The sequence below is a fragment of the Elephantulus edwardii genome, unplaced genomic scaffold (genome assembly GCF_000299155.1).
Source record: "Elephantulus edwardii isolate Elephantulus edwardi_28Jun2011 unplaced genomic scaffold, EleEdw1.0 scaffold00188, whole genome shotgun sequence".
In the NCBI taxonomy this organism is placed as follows: domain Eukaryota; kingdom Metazoa; phylum Chordata; class Mammalia; order Macroscelidea; family Macroscelididae; genus Elephantulus; species Elephantulus edwardii.
This window is the reverse complement of record NW_006399938.1, coordinates 6,077,908-6,090,523: the sequence shown is the minus strand read 5'-3', so window position 1 is coordinate 6,090,523 and position 12,616 is coordinate 6,077,908. Positions and strand designations below refer to the sequence as shown.

Below are 12,616 nucleotides of genomic sequence, written 5' to 3'. Positions count from 1 at the left end.
CCTGACCCCAGTGCCAGCCTCATTCTACAACAGTGGCACCATATAGCATTTGTCCCTTTGTGACTGAGATACCTCACTCAGCATAATGTCCTCCAAGGTCACCCATTTTGAATAATATTGCATCAATTCCTTGTTTTTCATTGCACCTTGCTCTGTTTTGACAACTGCTTCCTGGTCCAAGTATAAGTTTTGCATTAGCACAATCAAGTGCTCTGTGACTCCGATTCTTCTCAGAGTTAGCCACAGTTTGTTATGATCCACACAGTCAAATGCTTTTGCATAATCAATAAAACAAAGATAGACATTCTTCTGGTACTCCTTGCTTTCAGCCAAGATCCATCTAACATTAGCCACAGTATCTCTAGTACCACGGCCCCCTCTAAATCCAACCTGCACATCTGGTAGTTCTCTGTTGATGTGCTGTTCCGGTCATTTTTGGATAAACTTCAGCAAAATCTTGCTTGCATGTGATATTAATGTTGTTCAATAATTTCCACACTCTGTGGGATCACCTTTCTTTGGAAGGGGAATAAATATAGATCTCTTCCAGTCAGTTGGCCAAATGGTTGTTCTCCAGATTTCTTGGCACAACTTGATATACACATCTGAGGGAGCATCTTTTAAATGAAATATGTCAATTGGTGTGCCATCAATTCCTGGGGCCTTGTAAATGGTTAAGCTCTTGACTATTAGCTTGTGGGTTTTTGTTTGTTTCTTTGTTATTTTTCGGGGGAGTTGCGTTTGACTAGTAGTTGAAGACAGCCCACAGGGACCTCAGAAGACAAGGCTGGTGATCCACTTCCAAGAGGTCATAGCCTTGAAAGCATATGGAGAAATTAAGTTCTGACATACCTGGGGACAGTCTGAGGTGGGATCAATTTGAAAACAATTAGTAATTCTTACTTAAAACTACAACTTGCCATTTCTGGAGGAGATGTTCATGATAGTTCTATTTCATCTGATATTAAGCAACAAAAAAAATAGTAAAAAAGATGAAGAGTAAAAGAGTGGAGAACTTAGAGATTTTACAGGTAAGTTATATTTTAATTTATTCATTTTTGCACATTTTACCCTCTCTCCCTTCCACATCCTCAGTTCACTTTTTTTCTTTTTTATTAACTTTTAATGAAAGTTTATAGAGATTTTGGATTTCCATTCATACATTGCTGCACTCTTTCCTCTCCCCAGGTTGCTTTTCTCTTCGAAGAAAAATAAAAAAGAAAAAATTCTTTCATTGTTATAAAATCCTCCTCCCCCCCCAAAGTCCACTTTACTGTGCAACTCTTTTTTTAAAAAATGTATTTATTCATTGTTTACCAATTACCTACCTCTCCCACCCCTCAGTCCTCTCTGCAGTGATATACCTCTTATTCTGGGCTATTGTTGTATGTATAATGCCTAATCATATATTCCTTTTAGACAGTTCTTTCTTTCATCTGTTTCAGAGTACTGTTTGTTATCTACTCTTATCCTATTCTCCTCCCAACTCCCAATGTCAGACTGCTTTATAACAGTGTTTCTATGAAACTATATAATTCCTATAATTGACTACTATGCAGCACTGAAAAACAATGAACTCATAAAACATTATACAACATGTGGGACCCTGGAGCACATTATGCTGAGTGAAATGTCTCAGTCACAAAAGAACAAATACTGATTAACTATTTTTTTAAAAGGCAACCAGTTACTAAATCTAGAGACAATACGAATGCTCTGGTGTTTAAAACACTTCAAAGTATTTTAAATTATTGGTGTTGCTCAAATGACAATAATAATATGTGCTTTCTAAAAAGATAATTTGATTTCAATTTTTCTAATTCCCTAAGGGCTAACTCTTGTCAACATAGATTGGTAGAACAATGGACATACTCCATGTTCAGCCTTCCCACCTTTACGATAACGCAGGTTCTCTAAATTACTCTCAGTGATTGCAAGTTCATGGTACATTAGCATTAATCATAGAGCTTTAACCAAAAAATGAAATGTCATAGAATTCAGTGAAAATGAAAACATTTTTAAATGCTCTATCACTTAATATTCTCATGAATGATTTTCAAAACCATCCAAAACGTACCTTCAGCTGATAGACAGGACATTTGAATTAGGTTCCCATTCTTTGTTCACTATTTAAAGATAAAACTAAACTGGGTATTTCCCATTTCTAAACAGATTAATTGTAATGTAAAAGAAATACTTCTAATCAAAAACAACAAACACTGACTTTAGTGAAATCAATGGGTGCTTAAGTGTTAAACTCTTATTTATGAAGTTTCTCAGGAAAAGAGAGACTTGAATCCTATCTTTATTACACTGAATCCATTGGAAATTCATATTCAGAATAAAGTCCTACAAGTATCCAGGTTCTTAGGCTATTCATATGCTTTTGCCATACACCTCTCCTTACCTTCAATGAACACCTCTGCAGATGTTGTGTCTGAGCCGCTGGGGTTTGTTGCCAGACAAGTGTATCGACCCGTGTCGTCTTCAAAGGCCTCTGCTATGATCAAGGTATGGAGGTCTCCGCCTTCACAGTGGATCTGAATATCAGGAGAATTGTGCAATTCTTTCCCCTCAGAAAACCATCTGCAGCCAAGTGGAGTCATGGGATAGGAGAGAAAGAAAGGAAATGATGGTATTTAAAACAATAAAGCAGATGTGAAAAACTAGATGCTATGTAGTAAGATGCTTGTTTGATGAAAAAAAAAAATAAAAAGATCTGTGTCAACATTACCAATGGAAGTTAAACATTTTAGACCGTGAAATTAATGACTAGACAATTCCCATAGGCTTTCTTTGTAAAACATCTTGTCCATTTAATCAACCTTGAAATGAAGAACTTTATAAAATCTGGAAAGACTCTTTCAGCCACAAAACAAGAAGAAATGCAAAGCAGTTGATAAAAATATTTTAGAATGTCTTCTTAGTTTATTATACTTTTATCTACTGTTCTGATCTTTAAAAAAAACTCAATAAAAACCAAACAAATAAGCCTTCCAAAACCCTAATTAAAAAAAACCCTCCAAACCAGGAAAGCAATAAAATCATTATGCTCAAAATACCTGATTTATTAGGGTAACTTACCAACTGTGGTAATAAGGAAAAAAAATCACCAACAGCAGTGTTTTGGTTGACCCTAAGACTCCAGATCAGCTGAGCAGGATCAGATTTCATGCCTTCCACAGTCCTAATAGAAACAAAACTTTCCTGCTGACCAAATGGCCTCAAGACATTGGAGGTGGAGCTGCTGTGAGGCAGTTCCTTCTTGCTCATCAGCGGTTTTCCTTTCCCACACTGCTAGGCCTTTGGCGTTGGAGGCTGCAAGCTGATGATCTACTTTAGTTAACACAGGTTCTGACCATCTCTACTTCCCCTGCACCCTACATTCTCAACAGGATTTTGTTGCCTTTACATTAGAAAAAGAAAAAAGTGCAAGGCTCTCCTGAAAACCTGCCAAGTCTGACTTATTGGGGGGGAAAAAAATATAGGAATGTGCCACTAAGTGCAAACTAACAGGATTGTAGTCTCTGGGACAATACTGTCCATTTAGTTTTTAATCAGCATTTCAAGATTTTCTGGTCTAATCTTCCATAAAATTCTTTGGACTTGGCATCTTTTCATGAAAATATGGCACTAATGATTGATTAACTCTCTAAATTGCTCTGTATTTTAGGACGATAAGATACAGGAATTTTTCTATATCCAATTTGAGAATAAATGTAGTGAAACAAATCAGCTTGTTCATATTCAGAGTATTAACACCAGAACCACCATAGGAATTGAATATGGGAGATGTCCAACAAATACAACTTTAGGCAAGGAGGGACTTATATTAGACCTCTGGGCATCCCATATAATGTTCTGTATATAACTTTTAGATGCTAATTTAGAAGTCTAGTATTTCTTGATTCTAGAACATCTTGTCATTCTCTTTGTTTTCATATGTCCCAGAGAATTGTCCTGCTCAGAGCCATCTTTTACTCCTTCTTTTCTGCCCTTTTCATGGCTTTTGTCCAGATCCTCATGCATGATTCAAGTTAAAGCTCGAATCTTTTAGTGCATCTTTCAATCACCAGTAAACTAACAATTCTGTACTCTGTCTCCAGATCAATGCACTCTAATTCTCCCTGATTATATCACCTCTTAAATACTGATCTGACATAGAGGTCCTTCCTATAAATTTGTCCTGATTTTGTTTTATGCTATTTTGTTATATTGACTCTTAGCTTCTGTTGATTATTTTTATGCATTTGTTTCCTACTCAGTCTCCATGTACTATCTGCCTAGTTGCCTTTTCTTAAGGAGTCCTGGTTGCACAGTGGTTAAGTGCTTCACTGTTATCCAAAAGATTAATGAGTTAAACCCAACCCATGTGCGGGAGAGAGCTGTGGCAGTCTGCTCCTAGAAAGGCCACCTTAGAGAATCTGTGGCGAATTTCCTCTCTGCCTGTAAGGTCACTGTGAGTGGAATCAGCTCAGCGTCAATGAGTTCGAGGGGTTTTTTCTTTTTCTTTTTTCTCCCCATACTTCTTACTTTCTACTTCCTGTCTTTATTAATCCCATCTAGAGACCACTCTTGTTTAAGGCTATGCTCACAGGCTCCTTTAAGAGATCAAATCAAACTGAAGGGGAAAAAAACCCAAAACCCCAAAAAACCCTTTCTGGGCATCTTCAATGTTGTAGGTAGTGTATTATGTGCATAATGAATTATATCTGATGAAATCTGGTCTTGGTTAGGTGTTTTTGTCGGTCTATACTGTCAAAGTATTCTTAACCTACAATGGAGGAATATAAACTAACTCATAGGGAAAACTGACATAGAGAAAAACCACTGAGGGTTAAGTGGTGAAAGATTAATCTTCTTTGTAAAGATGTATTTTACAGGAAAATTGTGCTGACCAATGTTTCGCAGATGACACAGCCCTGCTTGCTGAAACACTTGCTGCAGAAGGTCAAGGACTGCAGCCTTCAATATGGATTGAAGCTCAACATCAAGAAAACAAAGATCCTCATAATGGGCCGATTTGCAGCATCATGAAAGGTGGTGAAGAGATTGAGATTGTTAACAGCTTCTGTTTGCTTGGTTCTACAGTCAATACTCTTGAAGTATTGACACCAGCAGCCAGGAAATTAAAAGATTAATTGCATTGGGAAAGTCTGCTGTCAGAGACCTCTTCGAAGTACTGAAGAGCAACAATGTCAGTTCAGAGGCTAAGGTGTGCCTGATTCTTTGCAATTACTTGCTATGCATCAGAAAGTTCGGCAATGACTATGGATGACAGAAGGAGAATTGATGCCTTTGAGCTGTGGTGCTGGAGAAGAGTATTGAATATACCATGAACTGCTAGGAGAACCAACAAGTTCATCCGGGAGAGGGTGAAGCCAGGCTTCTCTTTGGAGGCAAGGATTCTGAAGCCTCCTCTGACATATTTTGGACATGTTGCAAGGCAGGACCAGTCCTTGCAGAAAGTCGTCATTCTTGGGAAAGTGGAGGGACAGACATTGCAGGCGAGGAAGACCCTCGATGAGGTGGATTGATTCAGTGACTGGGGTAATGGGGTTAGGTTTTTCAGACACAATAAGATTGGCATGGGATAGAGCAGGGTTTAGGGCTGTTGTACATAGGGTTGCTATGAGTCGCAGGCTACTCCAAGGCACATAAAAACAACGGTCTAGGGGAGGTACTAGCTTGTTCTCTAATTTGCTGAGATGGATTGACATAGCTTCTACGTACATGGGCTGAAACACACAGCCCATTTAAACACTTTCGTTTTTTTTGCACAGTGAGGGAAATGCAAAGAATTTGTTCTTGAAAACAATGTATTCTAATTTTTCAATTAAACTAGTAGAATTTAAAAAAAATAAAAACAATGTAAACAGAGATAATTAGGATGATGCAGTCCTGGCCAAGGTTTCAATCTACTGTGCACAGAGCGCCTGTGAGTCAGGGTCAACTCTAGGGCCCTAACAACAACAACAACAAGTTGCCAATCAGCAAACTTCAGCCTGTGGCTTTTCTATTTTTGTACAGCCTGTGTGATAAGAATAAATTGAGTAAGTCTGACATTTTAATATATTCAAAACTTATAAAAAACGAGTAGTACTTTAGGACCTGAAAATTACGGAAAGCTCCAATTTCAGCATTCATAAATCAAGTTTTAGTGGAATACAGCCCTGCTCATTGTTTACATGCTATTCTATGGATGCTAGCCCACAACAATGGCAGAGTCACTGTGACAGAGACTGTAAGTCTTACAAAGTCAAGATAATTACAATCTGGACCATTATAGAAAAAGTTTGCCAATTCCTCATCTAAGTTCTTGCTCCTATAAGCATGATCCTTGAGTTAGCAATAGCCACATCATTTGAGAGCTTCTTAGAAATGGAGCATCTTGACCCTCACCAAAAATCTCCGGAGTCAGTTCAGCTTCCCAGGTGGTTCATATGCCCACTGACATTTGTAAAGGGCTCGTCTACTGTATTTCTGCTGACCTGCATTCAGAATCCTAGCTTTCATTTGGGTTGATTACATCTTCCATGGAGCAACCATACTTTGAGTTGTGGGTTCCCAGACACTCACACTTAAGTCAGTCTCTCTCTCTTCCCCTCCCTCTCTCTCTTTCCCTCACTCCCTTTCCCTCTCCCTCTCCTTCTCCCTTATCTTCTCTCCCTGTCTCTCTCCCTCATGTTCTCTCTCTCTCTCCCCCCCACCCCAACATCAATTTGGAATTCATCCGTAGCTGAACCTCCAGTGGGTTTCTGAGGCTTTAAATCACAAGCGAGGAGACTGCCTATCTTTCTCTCTTGGAACTGCTGATGGATAGAAACCACTAGAGTGGCTCTGCCTTTGGGTTAACAGCACAATTCTGTAGGGACTACACCACCAAAGATTCCCACTACATATAAGTGCATGCATAATAGTGCTCTTTTTATCTATTTCTCTCAACTTTACATTGAAACATTTTTAACATCACTCATTTAACAATCACATATCACTATGCTATCTTGTACATTGTTTTTTAGATAGCATTATTTGATGGAAAATGAAGTAGTGAGGATTTCTTTCTACCTAGACCATAAATTATTTCATAGTAAAAATTTTTTTTTCATTTTAGACTTTGTTTACATAGAATGTGACACTTTCTTGAATAATGTTCATTTGTCAGGAGAGCTGTGAGAAATAAACTATGTGGAATACTGTCTCTTTATATTAAAAAAAAAGAATGTGACACTTTAGGTCTACTTATTAAGTTATTCATGACTTTTTCCATGAGACTGAAAAAAGACATGGAAAAATGGAAATGATTTGTAGCTTAATAGATAGAAAAGTACTATATAATATACCTGAATCCTTGATGTTTGCAGTGCATACTTTCTTATTTAAGACTCTGAGAAGTCCTGCAGTAATTTGTTCAATCTATTACAGCATTTGCCTAACTTATCTGACTTAATTGATGAGATATTTTTTCTCACTTAGCACTGAAAAACATCCCTGTTTTATACTGAAAAAAAATTTCTCTAGCATATTTGGGCTATAGTTCCAGCACAGTTTTTTTAATGAATTGAGACCAATTATTATCTGAACAATGACAATAGAAGTAAGGCTGAAAAAAAGAATTAATAGGCACAATAACATACTTGGTATCTTAATCATGGCAGAAAGGCTAAAGCAGCAAGTTAATTTTTTGTAACATTCTATATGTCTATTTAGTCCTCTGAATTGGTTCATTATGTAGCAAAACTATTCAACAGTTGCATATAGTTGTTGTTATGTACCATTGAACCACCTACAACTTTCAGCAACCCTATGTACAACAGCCCTAAACCCTGCTCTATCCTGAGCCAAAGTTATTGTCTCTGATACACCTTCTCCCCATTATTCTAGTCACTGAATGAATACATCTTATCTAGGGTCTTTTTCTCCCATGCTGTCCCTCCACCCTTCCAAGCATGATATCTTTCTTTAAGACTGGTACCTCCTGGCCAAATGCTCAAAGTATGAGGAACAGAGCTTCAAAATCATTGCCTTCAAGCGGCAGCTTCGTTTTACCCTCTCCAGGATAAATCTGTTTGCTCTCTTGGCAGTCCATGATATATCCAATACTCTTCTCTAGCACCACAACTTAAAGAAATAATTTCTCTTTCTATCATCTTTGGTCATTGTCCAGCTTTCCGATGCACAGCAATAATTGTGAAGATCATGGCCTGAATGAGGTGTATCGTTGTCTCCAGACTGACATCATTACTCTTCAACACTTTTTGAGAGATCCTGGACAGCAGTATTCTCCAGAGCAATTAATCTTTTGATTTCTTGACTGCTGGTACCATGAGTATTGATTGTGGAGCCAAGCAAGCTGAAATTGTTAACTTCAATCTCTTCCCGATCTATCATGATGCTGCCAATTAGCCCAGTGGTGAGACTATTTCTTCTTAATATTGAACTTCAGTCCATACTGAAGATGGCATTCATTGACCTTCTACAGCAAATGCTTCAGGTTCTCTCAGTTTCAGTGAACAAGGTTGTGTCATTTGCATAACTCACGTTGTTGATGAGTTTTCCTCCAGTCGTAATGCCACATTCCTCCTCATAAAGTACAGCCTCCTCAACAATCTTTTCTGCATAGAGATTGAAAAGGTATGAAAACAGGATGTATCCCTGATGCAGTCCTTTACTGATTTTGAACCACACAGTGTTTCTTTGCTCTGTTCTGAGGACTGCTTCCTGGTCCAATATAGGTTTCCCATGAGCACATAATGTGTTCTGGGATTTCCATTCTTTTCTAAGTTGGTCACAATTTGTTGTGTTCATACAGTCAAATGTGTTTGTATAGTCAATGGAACACAGATTGACATTCCTTTGGTACTCTCTTTGCTTTCAGCCAAGATCTATCTGACTTTGAGGATAATATCTCTGGTGTCACAGCCTCTTCTAAACCCAGCTTTTATTTCTGGTAGTTCCCTGTTGATGTACTGTTCCATTTGTTTCTGGATAATCTTCAGCAGGATTTCATTTGCATGTGGTATCAGTGATATTGTTTGATAATTTCTATACTCTGTCAGTTCACCCTTTTTGGAATGGGAACATATATGAATCTCTTCCAGCCAAATGGTTAATGTTAACACATCATGCTGACCTGTTTGGGATTGTGTTTTGTTTTTTTTTTATTTTTAAAAATTTTCTAAAACTCATGTTTTTTTGTTCTCTAGTTAGCTCTGTGGGTGAATATAAGTTAAAATACCACTCTAATTGTAGCCTATAAAAGAATGCAAAGAAAATGCACAAATCTTTAAGTATATATAATAGTTAACATGTTATTTTTATTGCTGTTTTACTGTTTACTTATTAAAATGTTACTGATGCAAGTGCCTATGAATTGACTAAACCAAATACCAAATCTCTGCCATTGAATTGGTTCTGATTCATAGAGACTCTGCAGGACAGAGCATTGTCCTATGGGTGTCCACAGCAGTAATTTTAATGGAAGTAGACTGTCACATCTTTTTCCCATTGAGTACCTGATTTCTACATTGTGTCCTCTTCCAATTCAAGCACTCAGGGAAAACTCATAAGTTGCAATGCCCCCTAGCCCCTTACATATATGTTGTTGTTGTTGTTGTTATGTGCCGTCGAGTCGTTTGCAACTCGTAGCGACCCTATGTACAACAGCCCTAAACCCTGCTCTGTCCTGTGCCAATCGCACTGTCTCTGACACACACATCCCAATTACCCCAGTCACTGAATCAATCCACCTCATAGAGGGTCTTCCCCTCCTGCGCTGTCCCTCTACCCTACCAAGCATGATGTCCCTCTCCAAGGACCTGCTCCTTACAACATGTCCAAAGTGTGTCAGACGAAGCCCCAGAATCCTTGCCTCCAAGGAGTAGCCTGGTTTAACCCTCTCTATGATGAATCTGTTTGTTTTCCTAGCAGTCCATGGTACATTCAATACTCTTCTCCAGCACCACAGCTCAAAGGCGTCAATTCTCCTTCTATCCTCCCTAGTTATATAGTTTCAAATTTAATAGACACTGATGGTAGCCCTATGTCAGAAACATTTTCCTTCTTGCCCAGCTAGCGGCCTGTCACGTATCTTTCCTATTTGGCCTTATCAGAAAGTCATTTCACACCTCATCTGGCACCCTCTTTGGACTTGTGCCCTGGGACAACTATCCCTCTCTATCTACTTCCTCACTACCACTCTGTGTCTTTCATGCTTGAGGAAGGACATTGGGTTAAACCAGGTTAATAAGCACCTGGTGGTGCTCTCTCCCAATCTCACCCAGGACATGTACCATATTTGCCATACTTTAGATAGGCCTCTGGCTCCTAATCAAGTGACTAGTTCTCTGCTGTTATAATGTGATTGCATAAGGTATGAACTATGCGAAAGGGGAAAACTGTAAATATTTGAATGGTAGATTCCTGAAGAAACAGAAAGGGCTGTCTGGTTCCTCTTTATATCAGCATGGCCAAGATTTAGATAAGTGCATATATAATCAATGATTGGAACTATTTTCACACTGTCGTTATGTACCAATGAGTCAGAAGCAACTCATAGCTGACCCTCCCGCAGGTTTTCAGAGGCAGTTATAATTACCCAGCAAAGAAGCTCAATTGGGAAACACATTTAACCTTTTTTAATTTAAGGTCCTCCTCTGAATAAAGTAAGACTTTCTATCCATAAAAGTTAGACTTCGTAAGAGGAAACAAATAGGGAAACACACACACACACACACACACACACACACACACACACACACAGAGAGAAAGAGAGAGACCACCTCCCTGCTCTTGAGTTAATTCTGACTCACAGTGATTTTATATTTTGTTTCTGAGGCTATAAATTGTAATGGGAGCACACGATCTCATCTTTCTAACCACCAACCTTTCAGTACTTAGTCCAACTCACAAACCACCATACCACCAGGTTGCATACTTAGTGATTACATTAAAAATTAGAAAATAATTTAGAAAATTAATTTGTAAAAAGTATAAGTAATTGTTCAGCTTTGAAATAAATTTAGTCCTCAGCAACTACCTCATTATCCTACATTTATGACAATAGTGAAAAAGACCATCTGATTATTTTGTGCATTAATGATGTGTGTCTGCAGTAAAGTATTTAAAGATTTTATAAGTCAAGAGCAATGCTGGCTGTGATGGTGAATGTGTGTCAATTTTGGTAGGCAATGATTATCAGTGGTTTGTTAGTTATATGATGCTACAATTTCCAGTTATATAATGTTGTAGTATATGTTTTGTGATCTGATGTGATCATCCTTCTTTCATGCATATCACTGATTTTTGCATAATAACCTGATCTTTGGAACGATATAGGTCAGTAAATGAGGAAAGTTGTACTACATAAAAGTGCGTCTGAGAGAAAGTAAGAGAATAAAAAAAGGAGAAAAAGGAGAGAAGAATTGATGTGCTCAAACTGTGACATAGTGATAATATAGACTATACTGTGGACTGCTGACAGAATGAACAATTTATACTTAGAATAAACCTAAGCATAATGTTAAGATGAGGCTGGTGATATGTAGACACATTTACTTTGGAAAAAAGAAAATCAGGAAAAGCCAGTCACTACCAAAAAAACATCACAATTGATAAAGCAGAAGGTCAACAAAAACCAGGGGCACCCTCATTCAGATGAACTGACATAGTAGCTAAAAGAATGGACTTGAGCATAGTAAGAATCCTGATGGCACTGGATCAAGTAGTGGTTTGTTCTATTATACATAAAGCCACTGTCAGCCAGGCCAGACCTTATGTGCACTAGAAACATCAGTGTCACCACTACTATACTTTACCTATGATATTGGAATGTGCTTCTTGTCTCTTCCTCTTACAAGAATGGAAGGGTTTTGCAAGGTAGGAGTATGATTTTATTTATTGGTATGTAGAGGGCTGCCACTGAGTTAACTGAAGAATATGCTTACAAATGGAGAAGAGATTGACTGCAAAATTTAAATAATATATGTCATAGATGATATCTTATGATAGAGAAAAGATTATCTAATCTCACCTAGTCAAACTGAAGAATTAACTTAAAGGCGTACAATAAAAATAAAAATAATTTCGTTTATATCCATATCTATACGCACAGAGAGAGAGTGAGCTTGCTTGCTCTGGTAGAGTTGTCTTGTCAATTCCAAGGCAGGCAATTTGAATTCACCGTGTACTTAGAGAGAAAAAGATGGGCAGTGGGCAGTCCTCTCCTGGCCTAGAACCAGTTTGACTATAACCAATTTGACAACACACATAAACACAAAGCATGTTATTATTATTATGTATTGTTGAGTCAAAATCAAGTCATAGCTAACCTTCTTGTGAGTTTTCAGAGGTAAATTGCATGAGAGGAAATTACCCCTCGGTCTAGTATCTGGTGGATTCAGATTGCATGCCTTTGAGTTGCTAGTGCACCTCCTTATCACTACACACTCTTTCTTTCATCTTTATATATAAATAAAGATGGGCAATGTTGTTATTGTTGTTATGTGCCATCGAGTCGCCTGCGACTCATAGCGACCCTATGTACAACAGCCCTAAACTCCGCTCTGTCTTGTGCCATTCGCACTGTCTCTGACACTCCCATCCCAATTATCCCAGT

General features: G+C 38.1%; 1 protein-coding gene across 1 annotated transcript in view; it reads right to left on the bottom strand.

The window, feature by feature from the left end:
* The window catches only part of PALLD (palladin, cytoskeletal associated protein), a 672,347-nt gene that overhangs the window by 415,922 nt on the left and 243,809 nt on the right, over nucleotides 1-12,616 (bottom strand). The window contains exon 2 of the mRNA XM_006896661.1: nucleotides 2,408-2,586. Coding sequence (XP_006896723.1) covers nucleotides 2,408-2,586 — 179 coding nt within the window. The remainder of the gene's footprint in view (nucleotides 1-2,407; nucleotides 2,587-12,616) is intronic.